This window comes from Peromyscus leucopus, chromosome 8b (assembly GCF_004664715.2).
Source record: "Peromyscus leucopus breed LL Stock chromosome 8b, UCI_PerLeu_2.1, whole genome shotgun sequence".
In the NCBI taxonomy this organism is placed as follows: domain Eukaryota; kingdom Metazoa; phylum Chordata; class Mammalia; order Rodentia; family Cricetidae; genus Peromyscus; species Peromyscus leucopus.
Genome location: NC_051086.1, coordinates 101,666,594 through 101,692,763, shown reverse-complemented (window position 1 = coordinate 101,692,763; position 26,170 = coordinate 101,666,594). Strand labels below are relative to the sequence as shown.

The 26,170-nt window shown below is 55.3% G+C and overlaps 1 protein-coding gene across 4 annotated transcripts in view; it reads right to left on the bottom strand.

Annotated features, from left to right (window-relative positions):
- Septin9 (septin 9) overlaps positions 1-26,170 on the bottom strand; it is a 217,609-nt gene that overhangs the window by 71,305 nt on the left and 120,134 nt on the right. For all 4 annotated transcript variants that reach the window (XM_037201313.1, XM_037201314.1, XM_028892540.2 and 1 more), the window contains one exon: positions 814-1,458. In XM_037201313.1, the coding sequence (XP_037057208.1) occupies positions 814-1,458 (645 nt within the window). The remainder of the gene's footprint in view (positions 1-813; positions 1,459-26,170) is intronic.

Below are 26,170 nucleotides of genomic sequence, written 5' to 3'. Positions count from 1 at the left end.
CCCTGAAGGTGGTACTGGTGGCACAACCCAAATATGCTTAACGGCACCACACACTCTCACACGGCACAGCAGCCAACGGATGCTGTGCGCATTGCACTATAAAAAACTACAGGAAGTAAAGCAGAGAGGGCAGAGGGCAGAGGGCAGAGGTGGCGCTCTCTGCTCCCTGACTGTGGCTGTGCCGCTGCCGGCCGCTTTCCCGCCATGATGATGGCATCTTCTGGAACCACGAGCCAAAACAAACCCCTCCTTCCCATCCTTAAGGTTTGCAGTAAGAGTCACTCATGGAGGGGAAGGCCAGACTAGAGAGAGAGGAGGACAGGGGACTCGAGTGCCAACCTCAGGACCTATGCTCCTCCTGCCCCCTCCTGGGCTCTGGGCCTCTACCAGGCAGGCGCTCAGGCTGCAGTTTCTCATGGGCAGAGCTCTGCCTCCCAGAAGCTATCACAAACCATGGCTTGTTCCCTGCCCCACGGGAGAGCACAGTGGCTCCTGTACCAGCTACTGCTCTACAGCCTCCCAGGCCCCCCAGTTCCAGGATCACATGACAGAGAGCTGGCATAGCCCAACTGTTGGCCACCAGGAGCTTGGTGCCCCAGAGTCGCTTCCCAACTGCAGGCCTGGAGACACAACTCTGCCCATCCAAGTACACTCGTGCATGCACGCACATACTCACACAACATACAGAGAGAGAGAGAGAGAGAGAGAGAGAGAGAGAGAGAGAGAGAGAGAGAGACCGCATCTCTTCCAGGAATCTCACAGAAAGATCCCACCCCAAGTACACAGCCTGAAGACCCAGGCCTGGTTACTCACCCTCCTGGTTCCGGTATGGGACCTCAGCCACAGGGGGCCTGGGCTCCAGCCTGCTCTGCAGCTGAGACATCGGGGCCTCGGAGTTCTCCAGGGTCTGGGGCGGGAGTGGGCAGTTGGGCGCCTCGGCTGGCTTGGCCACCTGGATCTCTACCCTCTTGGGGGCAGCATCGGTGACAGGCATGGCAGGGACCTCGGGGATCTTGGAGACAGGGGTCTCCACCCTGCGGTGCACTGACTCCTGGGGCTGGGGCTTGACGATGGTGATCTCCGTCCTCCGAGGGACTGGCTCTGGTGTCTTATGGCCCAGGACTTCGGCCCTCTTCAGCCCGAACCGCGAGGTCCCGGCGGCTGAGCCTGCGCCCTCCACCTGCTTGGAGGAGATGTCAATGGAGAGCTCCGTGCGCCGAGACATAGGCTCAGCTGCCTTGGGCCCTGCCAGCTCCACCCTCCGGAGGGATGGCTTGGGTGAGCGCTGGCTCAGGGAGTCTACAAGGCGAGCAGCGGGCTCTGAGTTCTTCACGCCCAGGTCCTGGAATTTCTGGCTGGAGCTGGCCACCGTGGCTCGGAGCAGAGGGGTCTGGACCCTCCGGGGTGGCGTGGAGTTGGGTGGCTCAATCTCCTCGACTTCAAATGATCTCTTTAAGGCTGAAAGAGAGAGAGGACAGTGAATATAGTGCACGCTGGCAGAGGGGCCTGGCATTACAGGATGCATTCTGTGTTTGAAAAAGGGGCAAAGGTGCCAGGCCAGGGGCAGCAGAAAATCCCAAGTACTTGGGAGCTGAGAAAAGATCTCAAGTTCAAGGCCTGCCTGTGCTATTGACCAAGTTCAAAGCCAACACAGGTAACTTTGTGAGAACCTGTCCCTAAAGAGTGAGGAACAGATACAGCTCAGTGGAGGAATACTTGCTACCATGCACAAAGCCGTCGGATTGATACCCAACACAGTCAAAAAGGAAGAAAGAAAGGACCTGCAGAGGTAGGCTAGCTAGGAAGCCACAGGGCTCAGAAAGCCACCTCCCTCTTCTGCGCCTACCCATAAGGGACAAGTCCACTGTAGGACTCGCACAGAGCACCAGCTATCAGGGGCTGCAGTGTGAGGAAGGTAGCCTCGGCCGCCGGCCCGCCGGCTCTGCTGTGGCCACAGCCCACACCACACAGTCCCCGCTCTAAAGCCGGCCATCGGATGCTCTGACTTAGGACTCCAGAGTTTCCCTCCTGTGGCTTCCCTCCCTTCTTCCTTTCCTCCCCTGACACACACCCAGACCCCATCAGCCAATAGAGCACTGTCAGCCTCAGAGCAGTGACACCCGTGACACCCCAACAGCTGCGCTATAAAGAATATTACTTCTTGTTGCCGGGCGGTGGTGGCGCACACCTTTAATCCCAGCACTCAGGCGGCAGAGGCAGGAGGATCTCTGTGAGTTTGAGGCCAGTCTGGTCTACAGAGCAAGTCCTAGGACAGCCAGGGCTACACAGAGAAACACTGTCTCAAAAATAAAAATAAAATAAAATAAAAAAAGAATGAAATGAAAATTATTCCTGGGGCTGGAGAGATGGATCAGATGTGTAGAGCACTTGCTGCTCTGGCAGAGGACCTGGGTTCGATTCCCAGCACCCACATGGTAGCTCACAACCACCCACAACTCCATGTCTCTTCTGACCTCTGCGGCTTCTGTATGCATGTAGTGCACATATAATCGCTCAGGCACACTCACATACGAATACATATTTAGAAAAAAAGAAAAAGATTATTCCCTGCCTGGGTATTGAGGTAGTTTAGTGTGTAAAGACTCTTACGACCAAGATTGACAACCTGAGTTCCACCCCAATATCCACACACTAGAAAGAAATGACCCCACAAGCTGTCCTCTGACCCACATGCACACATAACTAACTAACTAAATGGAATTTGAAAAAGAATACTATTTCCCTGGCAGAGGACACCCTGTGACGTGCCCAGCAGTGTGGAGCGCCTGTCTCTTGGGTACGAAGGCTGTAAGGAACCCCTCAACCTCCTGCTTCCTGGGCTCAGGGCACACTCACCGACCTCCTCAGTCTTGACCCAGGCCATGCAGGATGCTGACCACCCAGTTCCCACCCTGGGGACCAGTGTTTCCACCCAGCAATGTTGGCATCGCCACTGGAGTCTGCTCCCAGGGGAGCGGCAGGGTGGTGGCTAGGAAGGCTCCATCCTCTTGTCTTTGCGGCCACCAGCAAAATGAGAACCAGCTGTTTAGGGTAGCCAGACACAGAGCAGGAAGGGCCCACGTGGCTGGAGCACTCAACAGCACGGCCGACTCCAGACAATGCAGGGTCTTCCTCACCAGCCCCAGGACTCAGATTTCATGGGACCCCATGGTGTCCTCTTCCTGCCCACAGCAAGAAGGACCAAGAGCTGGCCCAGCCCCTCGCAACGGCTCCAGGGTCATATGTGACCAGCTGCCTCTAGCCTTCTCCAATTGCAAACACCCCAGCCCCATTCCCATGCCGCCCCCAGGTCTCCAGCACCAGATTTCCTTTAGAGGACTACAGGCTGGGACGGGGGCACTCATCTGTCAGCAAAATGCTCCCAGAATTCACATTTTAAAAAGCCAGGTATGGGGGCACACCTTGTAATTCCAATGCTGGGGAAGTGAAGCTGGGTGGGTCCCAGAACTTACTGTCTAATCAACCGAGCCTCTTATGAGAGTTCCAGGTCAGTGAGACTCTGATTCAAAAATAACCGAGGGGCTGGAGAGATGGCTCAGCGGTTAAGAGCACTAGCTGCTCTTCTAGAGGTCCTGAGTTCAATTTCCAGTGACCACATGGTGGCTCACAACCATCTACAATAGGATCCAATACCCTCCTCTGTTGAGCAAAGGAACATGCACACATAGCACTAATTAAATAAATCTTAAAAAACAAAAAACAAAAGGACAAACTGAAGCTGACTCGATGAATGAATGTGTTATGCGCACGTATGCACACACACACACACACAACACACACACACACACACACGCACACACACACACACGCACGCATGCACTGATGGTGTCAGAATTTCTTTCCTGGTAAACATGAACAATGTCTCCTAAGTCCAACAACAAATTAAAATATGATTCCAGAGCTGCCCCTGGGGAACTGGTGAGGTGAGGGGTTACACGCAGGAGCATGGGTGACCCCAAAGCAGCCACACTAGAATGTCTTCCCACAGCCACATATATGGAGCCCCCTCAGTTAACTTTCCCCAGCCTATACACTAGCCCCTCTGGAGGCCCCCCAAGAGCAACTAGGGCAGAACTGCTTACAAGCAGCTGGGAGGAGTGGCCATAACTTCAGGTGAGGAGCCAAGGCCCTCCTCACCTCTCTCCTTCTCTAGGGAACGCCAACAGCCCACTCCTGCCGGGCCTTGCAAGCAGGAGCTGTTGCTGTGGCGAGGGCAAGACTACATAGTGTGATGGGACACTGCAGAGGGGTGGGAAGAGGAAGTCCAAGCTCCTGGGACTAAGCCTGGTTACCCTTTGCTTCTGGTGGACACAGAAGCCAACAAGGCCCTCGGCTGCTGTGTTCAACCATCCCAGATGCCCAGGAAGGGGCAGTTACCATCGGCTGACTGTCCCAGATGCCCAGGAAGGGGCAGTTACCATCGGCTGACTGGCGGGGGGCAGGGGGGAGGCGGCGTGGACTTCAGGATACCTGTCTCTGGGGAACGTGCAGCTCACCTGTCAATGCCTAAGGCAATCCGAGTTTCTAACCTTCCAACAGAATCTAGAACACTGCATTACTGTGATTCCTCCTGATATTAATTAACTGATTTATTTTGTTTTTTCCAGTCTTGTCTAGGTTGACCTCAGACTCAATCTGTAGTCAGGCTGACCTTGAACCCCGATATCCTGTCTCCAGCTCCCAAATGCTCAGGTTACATGGGTGTACCTCCATGCCCAGGAAATAAATTTGGAAACCCAGGTATTATAATAAATAATACCTTAGAATTCTTTTTTCTTTTTTTTCTTTGTGTATGACAGATAAATGTGCTCTACCACTGAGTTACATGCCCATTCATAAAGAGCAACTACCCCCTCCCCCTCCCCTCCCCCTTGACCATCCCTCCCCCTCCCCCAGCCCCACATCCTCAGCAATGGGGATGGAGCCTTGGTCTTTTCCTTGCACTCTGGCAGCAGTCCACATTTCCATGCTGATTTCGATGCTGGCACAAAGCAAAACGCAGCAGAGCTGAATAAAACTGCATCGTGGGCATCGATCACTCATGAGCTCAAGGCCCCTAGGTCCCTTGGCCAGCTCTACAATGTGCACACAGACAGGAGGAGCCTGCCTTGGCTCAGGACCATCCCCAGATAAGCACCTGTTGTCCTCAGAAGAAGAATCAGGTCCTCAGGCCGGCCCTCTCCAGCCTTCCTGGATCCCACGCTGCCCACAGCACTCCTTCCCCGCCCCACTGGCTTCAGCGAGAACATTCAGAACCAGACACAGCCCACTCACAGCAACGCCATACCAACTCCTAACAGTGCGGCCACGGGCTTCTAACTTCGGGCATGGAGCCCAGAGAATGGGCCCCGGGAACAGGGAGGCACCATCTTCTCGCTATCTAGCCCAATAACCTCCACTTTCTTCAAAGGTTGAAACAGCTTAGAAAGCAGCCTCCCCACCCCCACCCTCACCCCACCCCCACCCGCCGTCGCCGACAAAAGACCTGTACAAGTGCTATCCCCACAGAGTCTGTGGAGGTGACCTTGTGGGAAAGGGGTCTTAGGGGTGTAATCAAGATAAGAGCATTTGGAGGGACTGGAGAGATGGCTCAGTGGTTAAGAACATTGACTGCTCTTCCAGAGGACCTGAGTTCAATTCCCAGCACCCACATGGCAGCTAACAATTGTCTGTAACTCCAAGACCTGACACCCTCACACAAACATGCATGCAGGTAAAACACCAATGCACATAAAATAAAATAAATAAATTACTTTAAAAAAGAACATTTTGGATTTGGGACAGACACGAATCAGAGTCCTTGAAAAGGAAATGTATAAGACTGTCTGCGAGCTAGAGAAGCCAGAGGACACGGAGTCAGAGATCTGAGTGATAACGTGGCCCCCAGCCAAGGAAGACCAAGGGCCACAGCTGCCAGCACAGGCAGGAGGCATGCTCCCCCGGAGTGCTTGCATAGAGTGCAGCTTTACTGATACCTTGAATTTAAACTCCGGAACTAAGAGAGAACGGATGTGCTGATAGGCCACCCAGCCACGGCCACCGGGACCCGGCCACCAGAGCCACGGGAGAGATGAAACTTGGAGTGGTGTGTGGTCATCGGGCCCTTCCTCTGTGTTACTTGGAGAACCCTCTGTGAAGCTCTGAGATGCTACCATGTGCCACACTGCAGTTCAATCACAGGGCATCTGTCTGTGGTCATGAACCCCTCTGCAGACCTGAGACCTGACTTGACCACATATCAGATCCCAAGGACTGGCTTGCTAGAAAGGCGGCCTTGCACAGGCCCGACAAGCTGGCGCATCCAAAGGGCTGGTAGGGCTACTGCACACAGACAGGGCCAAGCCATATGGGAAAGGTCTCCACATTGCCCTTGGGAGCTAAAACAGTGCCACCAGCCCTTACAGCAGGAAGGGGCCACCTTAGCCCTTCATTACCCAATAATGCTATGGAGGACTAACTCACCCCGCCCCCAGCCTCCAAGCCAGGCTCAAATCACCTACTTCTCTTGAGCCTCCTCAGCCTCCACCCTCCTAACTTGAACCAGAGCCTGTTGAGGAATCTCGTGCTTCTGGCCCACTTCTGGGATTGTATCCCAAGGAAATAATCCGGAGATTTATGTACAAGGACATCTACATCAGCACGACCATGGCAAACACTGGAAACAATTCCGATTTACATGCCCAAATCCCACAGAGTCATCAAAATCACATCACGGAAGATGAGAAACGCTGAGCATATTAAGTAAAAATAGCAGGCTGCAAGGCGTGGCACAGCCCCGAACTCCGCGTCACAGGCACACACGCGCAGCCTGCACACACACACACACACACACACACACAGCCCGCACACACGTGCACCCTGCACACACACACACAGCCTGCACACACACACACACACACACACACACACACACACACACACACACACGCAGCCTGCACACACACACACACACACACACAGGCACTAGCACCCGTTCGGGAAGGACTGTCTCTAGACGGAATGGCAGTCGGGTTCTTCATGAACTCCTCCTGCCCAGGCCTAACACACAGTGGCCAATGTGGGTCACTAAGGCTGCCAGGACCCAAGACGGGAGATGCCAGGGTGAGAGCCGCTGCCTCGGGTCCAGGATGAGCAGGAAGGTGACCCGGCCAGCCCCAGCAGGGAGCGTAGTAAACTCTGTGCTTTGTCAGCATGAGAACCGGGGTTCAGATCCCTAGAAACCATGTGAAAGCCAGGTCTGGTGGTCTGCATCTGGGACCCCAGCACTGGTGCAGAGACAGGAGGATGAGGCCATTGGCCAACAGTCTAGCTGAAATGGCCAACTCCAGGTTCAGTGAGAGACAAGTGAGAGGAACTCAGGCCTCCACATGTGTTCCCATGGGTGACGGCATCCACCACACACACACACACACACACACACACTTCCAGGGCCCCAAACAAAAGACATTTTTTAAAGACACACCTTGCTAGGAAAAACTCTGGCCTTAATGGACAACTCTGCACACGGCCCCAAGCTGACAAGCAGGAGAACACACACTTCCCAGCTCTCTTTCCGAATTCAGGGGGCAGAGCACAGGTCCCTCCCCTTGCTTGTCCCTCAAGCACCTTACCTCAGCTGCTGTACACAAAAAGAGGCCAGCAGCCTCCTGCCTGCTGTAAACCCTCCTTCCCCAGAACCCGTGGGGGGCCTGAGCCAGAGCAGCCTGGGTCTGGGCCTGCTTAAGGAGGAATGTGGCAAGCACAAGGGACCATTGTTAAGGCCTCTGCTCTGACTGCAGTCTGCAGGAACCTCTCACCCTCTCCCAGCTCCTGAAACCGGATCGAACACTTCCTGGTGCATGGAAGTCTGGGGCCTCCATTGGATTGCATTGGGTCTGCTCTGGGAGGGTAGGCCAGGCCAGGGAAAGCTACAAAGGCCTGCCCCATCATGCGACCACTGTCCTGCAAGGAAATGGAGAGCCTGAGGCCAAAACGTCGTCAAGTGCAAGCCCCCGTGGGAGGGAACAGCATAGGACCACAACTCACTCAGGCTCTAAGATACCCACTCAGGTCAAACAAAGCCTTTCCTCCAGGAACTGCAACATACAGTAGCCACTTGGAAGGCAGTGTCCACCACCTGGGGCACAGGACAGATGGCATCATAGAGTGAAGAAGTCCACCCACAGGTAACAACGCACATGTACCCGGAGGAGCTTGTGGACGCACCTGTATCCAGAGGTGGGCTTCGGACCAGAGGGCTCCCCTGGCTGTGACTGTCCTGCCCTCTTCCCAGGCTCCTTTGAAAACTGGGCCTCAGGCCCAGATCCTTACTCTCAGAGAGTGGGGCGGGGCGGCAGGCAAGGCCTTGGCCTTGGCAGAGCTGGGGCTGGCTGGGAGGCCTTACCTCCTACTCATCCCCAACTGGAAGCAGCAACTCCCACCCTGCACAGGGGCTGAGGGCAGAGCGGGGGCCCCAGGCCTCCCTCGCTGACCTTGTGGCATGAGGCCCGTCTGTGAGTCTCATTCAAGACTGAAAACTGAAGACTTGGAACAGTGTTGGGGCCACAGTGACCGTCTGCTGGCTAGAACTGCGCACCTCACCTAGCCGGGAGAGCGAGCGACCTGAGTGCCAGGAGCAGGAGGCACAGACAGAGGGACAGGTCCAACACTGTGTTGAGAGTGGCTGAGGCCACACTTGCTGCTCAGGCACGCTGAAGGCTACCTCATCTCAGGTAGCCTGCCTCTGCTCTGCCTCTGCCTGCAGCCTGAAGGAGGCCACACCCTAGACCTCCTCAAACTGGAATATCAACACGCCAGCTCTCTCAGCAGTCCAAGGCAGGACGGCTCTGGGGCCAGTTCACAGTCCTCAGGGCTCCTCAGGACATGCTGGACTCGGTTCCCTTTCTTCACCTTGTCTGTCCTCCCTGTCCTATCCCAACACAGGGACCCTATGGCCTCCTCCCCTCCTGGGTCCCTGTCCCAGGAGCTACTTTTGGAGGCCTGGGCTGCTAGGGGTGAAATCACGCTGAGTAGGTGGGGCAGGTGGGGGTGGAGGACAGGCTTAGACAAGGAGGAGAACACAGATGGGTGACAAGGGGCGGGATGTGCCTTCAGGAAGCAGAACAGCCCCAAAGGAAGAACTTAAAAATAGCCCCAGTGAGTAGAGCCTGTACCGGAAGTCCGTAAACAACCATTGCTCCCAGTCCTGAATCTCTACCAACAACCACACGGTTAGTTAACAACAAGGCCAGGCCAAGTCCAGATAAAGACAGAGGAAGCTCTTCCTCCTGAGAGAGTCCCAGTCAGACACCTCAAACCCACCAAAGGTCCAGGAAGGAAAGGGAGAAAGCCGGGGCTGACACCACAGGGGAGCCTCCCCTCCAGCAGACAGACCCTGGGCGTGTGCGGGGGGGGGGGGGGGGGGGGGGGGGGGGGGGATGGACAGGACGGGACGACACTCTGCCCAGGGCTCCGGCATGGCAGCCAAGAGCTCTGGCTACCCTGGGCTTCTCTGTACATGTGGCCCACAGATGGAGGCCGAGGCTTATGACACCGAGGTCATTGCCCTTAGAGTCCTGTTCTGTGGTCCCCTCTGCCTGCCTTTGGAAGCCCAGCGTAAACTCACAAAGATCTAATCGGAATCTCTGGGTGAGGAAAGGACTGGACACTTCCATCCACCCACCCTCGCGAAGATGTACGGCAGGTATCCCTGGGAAGTGATTGGGCCAGAGGGTTCAGGCTCCGTGGACAGAGCCAGAGAAGGCCGTTCCACTGAGGCTAAGGGCCAACTCCACTCTCTTCTCATTCCTCCTCTTCTTCCTCCACCTCTTCTGTCTCTTTGAGACAGAGGCTCACACTGTAGATACCTCAAAGTCTCAGTGATCCTCCTGCCTCAGCCCCAAATGTATGTACCACCGAGCCCAGCTCCATATACTACTTTCTGGTGACTTCAGAAATAGACCTCTTTCTCTGCCAAGGTCACTCTGGGCACTCAAGGTCCCCAGACATGCCAAAGGCAGGCTGGAAACACTCTGAAATGACCACGTGAACAAGTAGGTCAGAAACGTCCCTGCAGCTGCGTCTCCGCGATAAGGCCAAGAGAAACAAAGAAGAAACACATGAGGAGGAGCTGGGCATGAGGGGGTGGGGTCCCCCCCTCAGCCCAGCCCACAGGGCACAGTGACCCACATTGCTCCCCCAGAGGCAAAGCGACAAGAGCCTGGGCCCCTCAGATCCGGACACAATGCAGGCAGCTGTGGGCAGCTGTGGGTGGCTAAGACCTAGTCCTCAGGATTCCAGCCCTCTGGCTTTTCTTTGGGGTGCTAGCCAAGTGCTCTACCACTGGGTTCTTGCTAGGCATCCTGCTCCAACTTCACTGCATTCATTTCTCCTTAGAAAAACCTGTCAAGCAAAGGTGTGCGATGAAGTGGTACCTTGGTCCAGCCAGCAGCTGGCTCATCCACCTGGAATCCTGTCCCAGTGGCCTCCCCCAAATTCACCTACCTGCTTTCGGTGGGCCAGATGCACTGAGATAGACAGTGCCCACCCAAATGACACAGCTATGAGCTATCTCCCACAGCCTGCAACTGTGGCCCTGTTTGGGAAGAACTTTGTCAACGATGAGTCAAGTGAGGGTCTGAAGGACTGCCCTGGATTAAAGTGCGCCCCGAACCAGTGACAAGTGTTATTCCGGCAGATGGAAAGAGTTGATAAAACGCACACATATACAGACAGCCACGTGAAGGCGGAGTCCAGGATGCCAGGGATACGTCTGCAAGCCGAAGACCGCCGGAGCTACCAAGGCTGGAAGAGGCCCAGGACAGACTGTCCACCCCTCCCTCTGGGCCTGGCGAGGATCCTCACACCACAGACACCTTGAGTTGGGCCTGCTGGCCTGCACAGCTCTGAGAGACTACAGTGTGACCGTGGTCAGCCCCGCTGAATCTGTGACACTTAGACATAGCAGCCCCAGCGACGAAGGTGCCCCCCTTAGAGTTGAGAAAAGGGAAGAGACAGCTTGGGTGCAGCTCCATGGTGGAGCCTGTGTGAGACCCTGCACAGTAGCACTGGAGGAGAAAGAAGGGAAGGAAGGAAGGAGAAGGAGAAGGAAAGAGCTGAGGAGGGAGAAGGGGTCTTGAGCCTGTCACAGCCATTATGTGGCGCTTCTTGGCTCTCTGTCTGTTCTGAAGCCACCTCTCAGTGCTGGCTTTCAAGTCCAGAGAAGGGACACTGTGTCCTGGACGGGCCTCCGGCTCCCTCAGCCCGCCATGCTCCCGGCCCAGCTTCACAGGAACTATCGCTGTGCACTATGCTGCCCGGCTCATCAGTGGGGGTGGGGGTAGGGTCCCCTCCTTGTCAAACCATCCACATGTGTAGTTGGAAGCCCCAGCTCACACACTGTTGACAGACTTATGGCTCCCCTTTAGAACCCAGGGTTCCAGGTAGGGCAGTGAGTTACAGTCACTCTTCCTGTAGCAGACATCACCCCCACACACAGAAGAGAAAGACCTCAGGTGGCCTCCCTCATACAGGGTCAGGAAGCCTCCTCATAATACCACACAGCCATCAGACAGGCACACAAGAAGCCTCTGGCCAGAGCTCAAGGGAGACCTGAGCAGAGAGAGGTCCTTCCCCTGTGGGCTTCCAACTTTCTCCTTCCCCAGATGGCCCAGCCCCTCCAGGAGGCTGCTTAGTAAAGAGCTCTTTGTGTAGGCTTCGGACTCCTGCCTCCAAACCTCCCACCTCGGCCCCCTCCTGCCTGGAGCCCCAGGGTCATTCCAGGCTCACCATCAACATGGCTACAGGATGTGGACTCCCTTTCTTCCCTGCTAAATTACAGCTATGGAAATGGAACACACCTGGAATCATCAGCTGCTGGGGCAGGGTGGGGGGCAAAACTAAGGAGATGTGAGGCAGGTATGAGGAAGAACTTCCAGGTTCAGGGAAGGGCCTCAGGAGAGAGGAGGCCACTCTCCCTAAGGCTGGGCCGAGGTGGACACAGGAGTGAGTGTTTTGATTCTGGTTTCTGTTTATCAGACAGAGCCTTACATTGCCAGGCTGGCCTCAAACTCACTACGCAGCCAAGGCTGGCTTTGAACCTGTTGCTCCTGCCTCTACCTCCCAAGAGCTGAGATTATGAGCATGCATCACCGCACACATCCAGAAGTAGATACATAATGGACACATAAGTGGACAGGTCCCCGGAGGAGGGTCTGGATGCTCCCTGCTTTGGAGAGAGGAGGGGATCATGTGACTTCTGAGTCCCCTCAGGTCAAAGGCTCCCAACTAAATGGCAGCTGATGAAGGCAGAAGGGAGGCCATGGGAGGCTACAGACCTAAACAGAAGCACAGTCTGCAGCTCCTAGGGTGTAAAGGCGGGAAGCCCTAGGGGAGACGGCAAACTCTCCTAAGCTTAAATGACCCACATCCTTCATGCACTCAGACACCATGGTCCTGTCTGGGGACAGACAGCTCAGACTCCAACTCTAGGCCAGAGCACAGTGCACCCCACTCACCTCAGCTGACCTCCTTCTATCTGATCCTCATCATCTAACACCATCAGAAGGTTCCCGACTCCCCAAACACTGTTCTCCCATATTCTGAGGCTCTTCACAAGGTCCCATTTCCCATGATCCTCCAGATGGGGGCCACTCCAAGAACCTACCATGAAATAATGGCCAGCCAGCCTGCCTTGATATAGGCCTGTCTGGGTCCCACCTGGGCCTTTCCCAGCATGGTAAGCCTGGGTGCTTACCTGGGGACCAGGAGGTCCCAGAGATCCTGAGGGAGACATCGGTCTGTTTCCTCTCTGCAACATGGGAAAGAGCTGCTAGGCAGGGGTCAGTTCTCGGGGTCCAGCTTCCTGGTCCTGCTATTCCTTCTCCATCCTCCATCCTTGGACCAGTCACTAGATATATGAGTAGTGACTAGTCCTGTCCTGCCTAAATAGAGAAATACCCTCCCTCCTCACCCCATCCGCCATGGGAAAATCTCAAAAGCACTTTTAAAGTGGAAAGAAAAAGGCAGAAGCAACATTTTAACACCAGGGGCCACTTGGCCCAGGTGGGATCCTCCATTAATCACACTAGCCAGCATGGACAGAGTGCCAGATGGAGCCCTCTGTTCTGTGGCCTGAGGCCCAGGCAGATATGAGCTATGGCCTAATTACAGGGCACAGTGACCCCAGGGGGCAGAGTTCAGGCTCCGGTCAGATCAGCACCCAGGAGCCAGGGGAGGGGTCAGAGGCCAGATCTTGACAATCACACCCAATGTTCACCCAGCTGCCTGGAAGTGGGGACAGAGCCACAGGGACCACACAGCCCTGCCTGTCCCCGGTCAGCCTTGCTTGGCTGGGTTCCACTGAACCTGCGGATGAGGTAGGTTTATTCTCTATTTGGCCTCAAAGACACAGCAAAGAAGGATCATGGAAAACTGGGTGAGAAAGGGTTTGCTGTGTAGAAGAGGCCACAGCTGGATGCTGAGAAGATTCTAGAAGGAGCTGCCACGAAGCAGTCAGGGTGGAAACTAGGCAGCGTTGGGGTAGTTGGGGACCCTCCTTCTGAAACTCCCTGGGGTTCCCCTCTGCCAGCAAAGCACTTGAGATTCCATTTAGTCCCCTTGAACCAAAACATCCCGGAACCTTGTGAGAACTGGCCATAGTCTAGGCTCTCCATACTTAACCAGCTCTCAGGTGGGGCCGGAGCACAGAGAGGAGGAGTTGGGACCAGAGGGACCTACAGAGACACAGTCCTGGGAGAGGGGACGGCGGGTCTGGGGAGGGAAAGGGCAGGTGGGTTAGTCTGGAGAACATCCTTCCACTGCCAGGTCAAGAGGTAGCCAAAGTCTGCCACAACAGTGTCCAGCTCCACCACAACTCACCCGGTCTGCCTGCGTGGGGACTTGGGCCACGGGGAGAGCTACAGGGGACAGGGGACAGGGGACAGAGCCTCGGTTCCCTTTGCTTCTCCCGAGTGCGGCCCCTCGAGCAGCCAAGAGGCAGGAAGGCTGTCAGAGTCATCAGACAGACACAGGCCGCAGTCACTCAAGGCGTACAGCGCGGGACCTCAGGCCTGGTTTCTTGATGCCTCACTGCGCAGCCTGAGCCTTGAACTCCATCCGCCTGTGATCAGCTTTGTTTCAGGCTCACTATATCTCCAAAGGAGAAATCAGAGTCCTAACACTGGGTCCCCATGAAGGCCTTTGCAAACGCCCTCAGGGAGCTCAAGGTGACGACACCCTCAGTTTAGAGCAGGAAGGCAGAAAACAAGAAGCCAGAGGCTAGTGAGATGGCTCAGGGTGTAGACATGCTTGCTGTCAAGCTTAATGACCTGAGTTTGATCCATGGACCTCCATGGGGGAGAGACAGGGAGAGAGAGGGAGAGAGGGAGAGAGGGAGAGGGAGGGAGGGAGGAGAGAGAGAGAGAGAACTTCCACAGATTGTCTTCTGACCTCCATATGCATGCCATGGCACACACATGTATATGCACACACATTTATATGCACACAGATGTATACGTGCACACATGTGTATGCACACACATGTATATGCACACACAGGTATATGCACAAAGGAAAAGAAGGAAGGAAGGACAGAGGGAAAATAAGTTTAAAAAAAAAATTAAAAACAAGGAATCAAAAACACAAAAAAGGATCCCATAAGGCTGAAGTAAAGGCTTCAGAGGGACATGCCTGCACACCAAGGGTGACATGGTCATCTGGGAGCCACCCTGACCTAGAGAGGGCAGGCACAGGCTACCCCTCGGAGCGGCAGAAGGACCCGGCCCACGGATCCCAAGAGCTGCACTTCTGGCCTCCCGAGCTGTTTCTGGCCCAGCAGACCCGAGCGCCCGCCTGCATTCCCAGCTGCTGAGCTTCCCCTAGGCCTCCTGGGACCGATCACGATCACGCTGTCCCCATCATTCTGTGTCTCACACATTTGTTCCATTCATCTGTTCGCCCCCAACGCCCACTCGGTCCCAGCTCCGCTCCGCGGCTCCCAGCTCCACGGTGGCTCCCAGCTCCACGGTGGCTCCCAGCGCCGCTGTCTTTCCTTGTTCCCTGAGCTGCTGAGTGTTCAACCACCCAACATGGAAGGCTTTGGGAAAATGTCCCTCAGTGGAGACAAGGAGAGGTCCCCTCTCCCTCACAGGCAGGCACTGTGCTCCTAATACCGATGGGAGAGGAACTTCTTTGTCTCTCTGACAGTAGGGCTCCTCTTCAGTGCCCGTCCTTTCTTCCCATCTGATCCTTTCAGGTAGACAGAACCACCTCTCCCGGGCCACATTCACAGAAGCAGATGACCCCTGGACTCTGTTTACACCAGTAACAGAAACACTGGAAGAGCTGTTTACAGTAAATAGAAATCCAAGGTGCCAGAGAGCAATCTGGCTGATCCAGGGCCTCCAATTCACAGCCCAGAGCCCAGCAATTCAGCCTCTGACCTCTGACCTGTCTTCAGGCACCTGGCAGCTGGGGACCAGGGGACGTGAGGCAGGAAGAAGCCGCCTCCGCCTCCTCTTCCTCCTAAGACACTGCCTGGGAGAATCTGCCTCAGCAGGGACCAGGCGCACCAGGCTGAAGGCGCATGGAGGGAGGTGTTGGGGAAGTGTCAAGGCAGGAAGGAAGAAGAGCCTGTTGTGATCACGGAACTGCTGGGGTCATTCTTGTCTCAGCTAAAAAAAGTGGAATTTTTAGCCAAGTCGTCCTTTGTCATCAAGGAGCTCTGTGGACCACCCAGAGCTCGGGGGCTATCTGCTGTGTGGAGCTGGGGGGCTATCTGTTGTGTGGAGCTGGGGGGTATCTGCTGTGTGGAGCTGGGGGGCTATCTGTTGTGTGGAGCTGGGGGGTATCTGCTGTGTGGAGCTGGGGGCTGTCTGCTGTGTGGAGCTGGGGCTGTCTGCTGTGTGGAGGGGGGCTGTCTGCTGTGTGGAGCTGGGGGTATCTGTTGTGTGGAGCTGGGGGGTATCTGTGTGTGGAGTGGGGGGGGTTGCTGTGGGAGCTGGGGGGTATCTGTTGTGTGGAGTTGGGGGGTATCTGCTGTGTGGAGCTGGGGGGTATCTGTTGTGTGGAGTGGGGGGGCTATCTGTTGTGTGGAGCTGGGGGGGTATCTGTTGTGTGGAGCTGGGGGGTATCTGCTGTGTGGAGCTGGGGGGGTATCTGTTGTGTGGAGTGGGGGGTATCTGTTGTGTGAGCTGGGGGGCTATCTGTTGTGTGGAGCTGGGGGGCTATCTGTTGTGTGAAGTTGGGGGGCTATCTGTTTTATGAGAAACGAAGAAATGGCCAATGTCATCTGCATCATGGTCCAGGTACATGGCCCCCCCAGCCTAGTTCCTGAAGAGGAAGCCCCCTTCCATCCCAGACACAACAGAACACAAAGATCAACAACCAGCCCCAGTGACTTCTCGCTCCTGAACCAACCTGGTCCAGCAACTCCAGACAATGGACACAAGCCTGGCAGGGATGGACATGGAGGGCATGCCCTCCCAGGTCAAGATGGAAGACTTTAACTCTGACCACATTCCATGTGGTCCAAACTGCCCCTGCAGAGGTGGCTCCCAGCAGCCTTCACTGCTAGGCAAAGGTGACACTCTCTACCCAACACCTAACCCTGAACAGCAAGGACCACGCTCTGGTACCCTGGCTGTCCTCCTTGAGGTTGGACTCCCTGGCCTCTGCTCCCTCGCCCTTCATACGGGACGAGAGGTTTGTTTGAATAAAGTTATTTTTCTTTTTGGAAATTAACTTAAAAAAAAAATAACAGCTATAGCTTCTTCTCCTGACTATAACACAACCTAAGCATGAGGTAGAAAATGTGCAAAAAAAGAAGTTTATAACTCTGCAATACAGATAGCCTCTCAGTATCTTGACAAACATCCTTCACGCTGCTGTGATGGCACGCATATCCAAAGTTCGATCACACAGTGACAGTGCCTTGTGCTTCTCCAGGAAGCAGGGTGGTCAAGGTCGCCCACATTCCTGGGTCCTGTTTCCTGAATTCTCTACAGTTCTCATCTTCTGATTCCAGATGAGTCATTCAGCAGCCCCAATTGTACATCAGAATGATCTCCATAGCCCATCAGTCTCCAGTCAGAGGACAGAGGGCCTGGACACCCTAGGGGGCTTCTGAGGGGCAGCGACTGGGGACTCCTGCCTTCTGTGGGCTCACAAGCCTCATCCACTTCCCGGAATCCTACAAAATAAAAGCCCAGTGGACACCACCATCCTGGAAATGGCCCTGCCTGTGGGCACCCAGAGCGGCCAGTCAGCAGCATGCCCTACCCCCTGCTTCCGGGCAGTCACTCGAGGACAATGTCCAGCTTCAGCCGCCACTGCTCCCAACAACTCCCCAGGCAGTCACAAACTGAAGGACACTCAGAACTAAGCCACCTATGGGGCACTGCCGGGACAAAGGGAGCATGTGAGTCACAAGGTCTGCCAAACTGCCCAAGGCCCACACTGTGGCTCACAGCCAGGGCCTGAACGGGGAACTGGTTTCATGTCCCTGCTGCAGGAAACACATCACACACAACACAGCATGCACACACACACACACACCCATCCTCCAAGCCACTGTCACCTTCCCAGCTGAGGAAGGAGCCTGGCTTACTCATCACTGTCCTCCTACACCCTGGCCTGGCAAGGAGAAGCCTAGTGGCCTGGAATCTCTCAAGTCAGGGGTGATTGAGTACTTCGCACACTCCCTCAATCCTCAGACATACATGTGCACATGCTCACACATATGTACAGTCTTGTGTACATGCACACGCACACACACACTCGATACCCAGGGCAGTAAGTTACTTTTGTCCCCACATGACTCCAGCACAGAGGACGAGAGGGGCCTGCAAGTCTTTTTATACTAAAGGGGGCGGGGAATCACGGCTCCCGGTTCATCTCCACCCTCAGTTTTCCGTCCTGTAGTAAGGAACATCAGGAAGGGATTGTAGAGATGTGGTCTCTCTGGACCTAATGTAGAGCCAGGAAAACATGTCCACTTTCCTGGTACAGAGAGGTGGCAGCCTTGTGTAGCCCTGTGAGCTCAGAGCCGAGTCACACACTCTGTCCTCATATCCACTGAGACCTCTGGAAAAAAGCTCCATCTGCCCCCTCCCCCTGACACAGACACAGACACACACACACACACACACACACACACACACACACACACACACACACACACTGACAGGTGAGACCGAGCTCCTAGTCCACAGGCGCAAGACTGAACTGAAGCAGAGGCTGCCCCATCGGGCAGACCCTAGGCTCAGGCCCCAGCTGCCCCTCCAGCTTACTCCTGCCAAATGGGCTGAGATTTCCATCAATACCCAAGAACCAGGTAGATGAGAAAGGCAAAGGTTCACACGTGACAGTGGTGCCTGGCAGGGAGTGACAGCCAGAGGTGACAGCTAGGACAACCTGGGTCTGCCTGGCAGTGCCTGCCTGCACCACAGCAGCGGGGTTCACCTCGCTACGTCAGAGAGAAACAGGGATCCGGTAAAGGAAACAGGCCTGCGAATGAGGATAGGCTGGATGGGAGGACATGTCTGTGAGCCACCGGGAAACAGCTGGGGGGGCCGGGACTTGGGTCAGGGACAAAGAACGCACAAGCAGGGGAAGAGAGACAGTCCCCTCCCCCTCCCCCCAACCAGCCCCTAACAGCTGGCTCCAGCGCAGCTGTTTGCAGCAGCCTGGCTTCCTCATTTAAATGTCAGCCTAGCCTGATGTTCAAGACTGTCCCTCAGGTCAGAGAAGTGTTCCTACCCTGTCCCTCCACCCCAGCTGTTCCACAGCCCAGTTTCTCTGAACTAGGACATGGCCTCCACCCTCTACCCTCCACCGTACCTGTGCAGGCCTGCCTGTGGTGTGAGAATGAGCGATACCTGCCTACTTCACCTCCAGGGCCCCCGGTGGCCAAGAGTTTCTTTTGTAGTTCAGAAAGAAAGAAAAAAAAAAAAAAAAGAACCAGCGGCCTTTCCTGGGGCTTCCGGAGGGAGGGCAGGGCTTGAAACTCACCGCTGCACACCTTCGGCTGCTTGCACACCTTCGGCTGCATGCACACCTTCAGCTGCATGCACACCTTCAGCTGCATGCACACCTTCAGTTGTTTGCACCTTGGTTGGGGTTCCACACTTAGGGCCTCTCCCCCACCCACCTTCCCCTTCAGCTCTGCGTGCCTCCCGTCCGGGAACAAAGGCACAGAGCCTGAATCTCACAGGCACGTGGTGGGGGTCCCACCCACCGTGAGAGACCTTCATACTGCCAGGTTGGCCTGCACCAGAGGCCACCTCCTCCTGCCGAGCATGCCAGGTGCGGGCACCCGGGTGCTTCTGCGGAAACAGCAGAGGACTTGGGGGTGTCATTCCACACTAAAGGAAAAATCAGAGCAGTCCAGTGCCTGACCCATGATTGGGGACAGCAGGCAAGGGACACTGGAACCGGGAAAATGTGTCCATTTCTACCACAGATACTATCTGTCCCTAGGGGACACAGGGCAGGGGCCTGGCCTTCCCTTCTCAGCCGCCCACCCACGTGGAAAGCAGGGCAGAGTCCTACATCACAGCCTGTTTCCTGAATCCAGGGAGGGTGAGACCTTGCCCAGAGTGTGGAATCCACCAGAATGCAGACTGCTGTAGTCTGAGGCCACATTCTCTACTCCGGGACTGACCACTCTCTCCACCAAAAGAAGATGAGACAGGACCCCAAACGACCACTGTCGATAGCCTAGAGGTATATAGAGAAGGGGTCCACCTGGGGCCCAAAGTAACTACTTCCCTCATTCCCAGGGTTCCCTCAGCTGCAGTCTCCCATAAGGAGACGCCCAGGCCCCGTCTGCAAGGACCTGTGAGCTCTTCCTGCCTACACTGTGGGTTGGGAGTGGGAAACCAGGAACCTGTTTAAAGGTCTGGCGTTGGTTGTGCCAGGCTCTGGAGTCCCAGCTTCTCAAAGGCGAGGCAATGTAAAAGGGGACAGGGAAAAATCGAGGTCCCACCTAGGCAGCAAAGGACAGCTGTCCTCAATCCTCCCCCTTAAGCAAGTTCAGTCCCCAGAGACCCCCCACGGCTAATGTTCAAGTGTCTTCACTGTCTCCCTGTAACCCCAAGACTTAGCCTTGGAGACACAAATAAGCTGTAAGCTGTATGGGGACATGGACAAGGCTGTGCACTCAGGACCACGGCCCCGTCCTGGATTGTAGGCCAGAGTCACCAGGGAGGACGGCAGTAGGGGACAGAGTTATTTCTGGGAACAGCGACAGAGCAAAGCACACGTGTGGCTGGAGAGGTAGCTCAGTGGTAACAGCTCTGGCTGCTCCTGCAGAGGACCCAGGTTCGGCTCCCAGCACCCGCATGGCGGCTCACAGCTGTCTGTAACTCCAGTTCCGGGGGATCTGACGCCCTCTTCTGGCCTCCTCAGGCACCAGGCATGCACATGGCGCACAGACATCCATGCAGGCAAACACCCAAGCACATAAAATAAAAATAAATCTATAACAAAGTTTCTCCTTTTGTGGAGAGGAGGAGGAGGAAGGGGAGGAAAGGAGGAGGAGGGGGAACAGGGGGGAAAACACAAAGAAAGAAAAAGGTAGATTAAAAACCCCCACCTACCTTTTGTCCCCCCAAGGTGTTCCTCAGAGAGCCACAGGGGCAGGCATGGTGGGGTGCTAAATGTTTGTGTTTCCCACAGAAAGCAAGGTCGTTCTGTCTCCTTTTAAGTTTTTGGGACTTAGGGCACTTAAAAAAAAAAAAAGGACAACAAACTTGAAATTTGTAGAATATCTTTTGGTTCCCGACTGCATGGAGCCTCGGAGTTCTGTCCAGACCAAATTAAACAACCAGAGCCCATAATGCCCTCTGGGTGCCTGGGGGTGTCAGGAGGCCAACTGGTGAGGCTCTCTAGCCAGAGAGATGACAAATCCTCGGGCTTCTGAGACCGTTTGCAGAGAACTCTGTGAGCCTCCAAATTTGGGAAAAAACAAGAGTGCTTTAGAAAAAGAGCCAGTGTTCAGCCAATCTTCCTACCACAGCTTAGCTTGGTCAAAAGAAACTACACAAATTCCTCTCCCAACTGCATTTTGGGGGATGTATTTCATGTCTGTGACCCCAGCACTCAAGAGGCTGAGGCATGAGGACTTCTGTGAATTTGAGACCAGTCTGGGCCACGTAGAGAGAGACCTTGTCTCAACTATCCTACACCCCCTTAAAAAAGATGAAACTATGCTTAGGGCCTCAAGGTGCACCAGCCCCCCACCAGAGCCCTGAGGCTGCCCAGTCCCCTTACCCTAGACGCTGTTCACAGCGCACTGAGCAGACCACACAGCACTGCCATAGGGACCCTGACCTGACCCCAGAAGAGAGTGCCTGGGCCAATCCGGCAGAGAAGTGGAACTCTGCCCTGGGTTTAAGGGTCAACACAGATCCTCTCCACAGTAGACTACCCCCGTCACCGCCCACAGACAAAAGTGGGTGTTCACAGCAAGCAACTGCAATCAGAACCCTACTGTGACCTCTTCTGAAATGGAAGGTGGAGAAAGGAAAGGAGACCCCAGCACTGTCCTCTTGGTACCAGGATGTCAGGCCCAGCCCCCCAAGAAGGGCAGGCAGAGACCACAAGTCACCAGATGGGAAATTCCCTGGCTCCTAGAACAAGCACACAATTGTAGACTTCTGTATTTCCTTTGGGAATACCGGTCCTGGGTGGTGGTCAGTGCTTTTGGTGCACAAGCAAGTCAATCTGGCTCTAACGTACAGCCAGAACAAGACAGAGGCCTCCAGCTCGGAGATCCCTTTTCCAGGTACCAAGTACCCCCACAACCCTCAGGCTCAGGGTCCCCAGACCTTAGGAATAGGGGTGAGGGGTACACAGCTGATGGGTACCCAGGCCAAGTTAGCTGAAGATATGTAGCTTTGGTTTCTCAGCCCTTCTGGTCCCTGCTGGACGGGACAGTCATAGCTTAGAGCTGCGTCTGCACCACACACAATGAGACAAGGAGGCCTGAGGTCACTCTGCACCTCTACTAACATGGTCCCCACTTTTCAGGCCGAGGCCCACTTCACGTTCTGGTCATCAGGTACACGCCCCGCTGCTGTCAGCCTGTGGCCTTGCAGATGGGACATACAGTATCCCTCACCTGTGATGTTCTGGTGTTGAGATACTCTAGGACAACCCTCCAGGAAGAAGGACCCTGCACCCCATGTGACCCTGACCTCCAGGGAAAATGGGACCCCTCCATGGAGAACACCAGCCAGGGAGGAGGCAGGCCCCCACCCCACTGTGCTTCAAGGTCAGAGATTCCTAGGAGGGTTCTGTGGGTACCAAGTCCCTGGGATTTGTCACCACCACCAGTGGTGACCACGTCATCCAATCTTGTCCCACAGTGGACTCAGTTTCTCGTAAGACCTTCTAGCACTTAGGATCTATACGTCTTGTGCAAATGTCTCTCGGTTCCAACAGCACTAGCTACTGTCTATATCTCACAGACTGTCCCCCAAAACATAGCAGAGCATCATTCACAACTCCACTGAACCCAGAAGCAGACAGAGGCTCAGAGTGAGCTGGAGACTCACCCTGAGCCACACAGCTTCCCAACAATAGAGCGAGGTCAGCCACCAGGTGCCCAGGCTGCCACCCATCACTGCTCACAAGACCTCTCTCTCGGTAGAAACTCCTGCCTCTTCCAAACCCACTCCCTGCCACAGTGTTTCCTCCAAACCCTTCCTGAAATGTCCCATGTCCCAGAAAGGACTCCAGGATGTTGCCCCTCAGAGAGGGTATGCCCCACCTCTCACTAGATGTCCGGCTCAGGGAACCCTTTGTGGGGTGCTTACACACCTACCCTCCCTGTCTAACGTCTAATGAACCTGCTCACATGGGAAGGATTGATGGGCTCACCTAGTACACCAAGTTGAGGATGTCAAGAGCTTTGCGAGTCATAAAAGAGGCCAGCCCCTTCGTTGCAGGAAGCCCTGGTGCCCTGGAATCCCGCTCAGCAGCCCCCTCAGCCCCTTCAGGGGCTGCAGAAGCACTGATGGCAGGAAGGCAGCAATTCCCAGGGGCCTGGAAACCTTAGGATTCATCACACAGAAGGCCCACGGGCATTAATTAAAAGAACAAATCTACAGCTACCTGTAAGCAGCAGGCCTTTCCTCCAGGGAACAAAGTGGCATCTGGGTCCAGCCATCACCACCACCTTGTCCCAGAGGTGTCTGCACGGTCCCTGCTTTCTTGGCCACTTCTCTACTGAGGGAGAGAAGAACCAGGCTCTCCAGGACCCAGTGCATAAGAGCCTCCTCGGGACATCAGAGAAAAAGCCTTGCCACTCGAATTGGAGGTCCGGGCTTCTGGGCCAGATCTGTTTCAACAGACATCAAGGACTCACTCTCAGGATTGTTCTGGGCGTGCAAAACTGGTTACAGCCAACACTGGTGAGAAGAGCAGGCCAGCAGCTGGCACTCAAAGTGGCTTTTGTCACACAAGGACTCAGCTTGTAACTGTGTTTGCGATAACAGATCTGGCCTTCATTCAGGAACACACCATCCAGCTGCCCCGGGCTTCTGCCGACCAGGAAAGGAGAGAGGAAGGGGTGACCGCTCTTGCCACCCAGTCACAGAGAGTGGTGGGTGTCATCCCATGGGGGAGAGGGGGCCACTGTCAACTAAAAACCCTTTATGTTGAAAAGTACGAGAGTAGGAAATCACAGACAGATGAGAAATTAGCAAGATTAAAACCTGAATCAGCAAAATAAGAAATACTTTTTTCACCCCTGGGGAATGGGACAGAAGAGGCAGGGAGCACCTTCCTTGAAGGGACACAAAGGCCAGATACCCAGACACAGGAAGTTCACGTCCTTGGAGGGTCCTGCTACCCTCTCAGTTCCAAGGGACAGAAAACAAAAAGTCTAAATCCCCACAAAACCTCCAATGATGATCACAAGTGTGACCCCTGGTTCCTGGGGGGACATGTGGGGACAGATGGAATGAAATAGATTAAAAAAAAAATGGAAGGATGCTGGGCGGTAGTGGCGCACGCCTTTAATCCCAGCACTCGGGAGGCAGAGCCAGGTGGATCTCTGTGAGTTCGAGGCCAGCCTGGACTAACAAGTGAGTAGTACACAGAGAAACCTTGTCTCGGAAAAAAAAAAAAAAATGGAAGGAGAAGTGAGTGCCCAACAAGAAGACAGTGTGACTGGGATGAAGACACAAGCCCCACCTGGGCTCCTCCTCTAGCACAGCCACACTGTGCCCGCCAGCCCCTCGGAGGCACACGGCTCTGACCTGGGCCACCTCCCTTCTGTTCTGTCCCACAGGTGGCTCCTGCCTGGTACAGCTGCCAGCCGCAGACTGCCACCCCCAGAGATACACAAAGCTCAGAGCGAGCCCTGCCCTGGGGGGTGCACCTGGGTCCCACCCTCTCAGCAGACCACAGCGCCCCATGTCATGAGCCGGTCTGTCCAGCTTCACAAAGGGACCATGGGCCCCAGCAGCTGCAGCCAGCCTGGCCCTTCCCCCCTCCCTTCTCCAGCTACCTGGCAGAGCCCCACACACCCGGCTGGCAGAGGCCTGAGCAAAGAATGGACGCTTCTCCAGCTGATTCCGGCCACACTAACATCAGGGAACACCTGACCTTCTGTGGCTGGGCCCCTCCTCACACGAGGTCTCTGCTGCTCACTGCCTGTGGGGCAGGCTGGCCAGAGAGTTCTTCTCTCCCTTCACAGATTCCCTCTTTCACTCAAGGTCTTACCTCTCCATCTCTCAACTTCTCAGACTGCCAGCTTCTATCACCCATGCCGGGCTGGGTCACATGTTCCCCATGTCCCTCCATCCGTCCAGCTGTCCCGGGCTCTCCAACCCCCACATGCACACCCTCTCCACATACCAACTCAACTCTATATTCCTAGGACACTTAGGAGGCCACTTTCTGGGTCCTTCATTCAGTGTACAAGGCCTCTCCTGCGCAAGTGCCATGCACATTCACACACACACACACACACACACACACACACACACACACGCACACACACCCCTAACAACAGCTCTCACTATTGGGCTAGTAATTGCTAGGCACTCCAAGCCCTGACCCCACTCCCCAGCTGAGCTTTTCAGGGTCCACAGTAGGAAGGACTGGCACACACAGGGAAGTAGAGACGGAGGCCCCACTCCCGAAAGATTGCCAACCTCCACACCAGGGTGCCCTCAATGAGGCCATTGTCTTGGATTAAATTTGAGGGTCAAGAAACTGGCTTGGGAGGCAGCCCAGTCGGGGCATGACATAGTGAGGAAGGAGTTACACAGAGAGACCAAAGAGCCCGGGGACAGACAGACAGACAGCCTCCACAGTGCAAGGGTACCAGCTGCAAATCCCCAAACTTCTCCCTCCCCAACAAGACCTTCTGCAGAAACCCCATCTCCAGCTCCTCAGAGAATCAAAGCAGAGACCTGAATGCCTCCAGGTCTGGAGCAGATGGCAAATACACACAGAGACCAGGACCTGAAAAAGGTGGTGACCCCCCTCAGGTTACACCCCCTCCCCCGACTTTTCAGAGAAGGGAACTAATTTGGCTGACTTTCGGATTACATTACAGAGAATGAAAGGCCCTAGGGCAAAGGGGGGATGCATACACAGAGGAGCCTGGACAGTCAGTCACTAGAGCGGCAAGACAGACAGAACAGAACAAAACCAGCCCGGGAGACCCCAGAACAGACACGGACTCCAAGAGGTCCAGGTGGTCAGGGACACAAGTTCTGCCTAGGAGCAGCTCTGCCCTGTATTGGCACAGATGGGAAGTGCTAGAATCTAAAAACTGCCCCCAACACTGAGGCGACCAAGTGGGTGTGATATTCCAGGCTCCTCACAGCGCCGGCCTGCCAACACACCAGCAGCCAACTTCCCAGACTCTTGGCACACACACCCCATTACACAGCTAAGGCTCTGGTCCCCGAAGAAGTCACCCAACTCAGAGATAAGGCTGACCTCGGGTGGGCTCAGGACAAACCCCCTGGTTCCAGCCATGGGACCTGGAGCACCCCCCACTGGTCACTTGTAGGGCTGGGGCTGCTGGCCTGGAACCTGGCTGTCTGTAACTCTGTGGGGCCCTTCCTCCCTCGCTCACAGCCCACCAGAGGGCTCTGCCCAAGGCTGCCTGAGAGCCCCTCAGAGGGGCGGGGGCTCCAGGCCCGGCAGA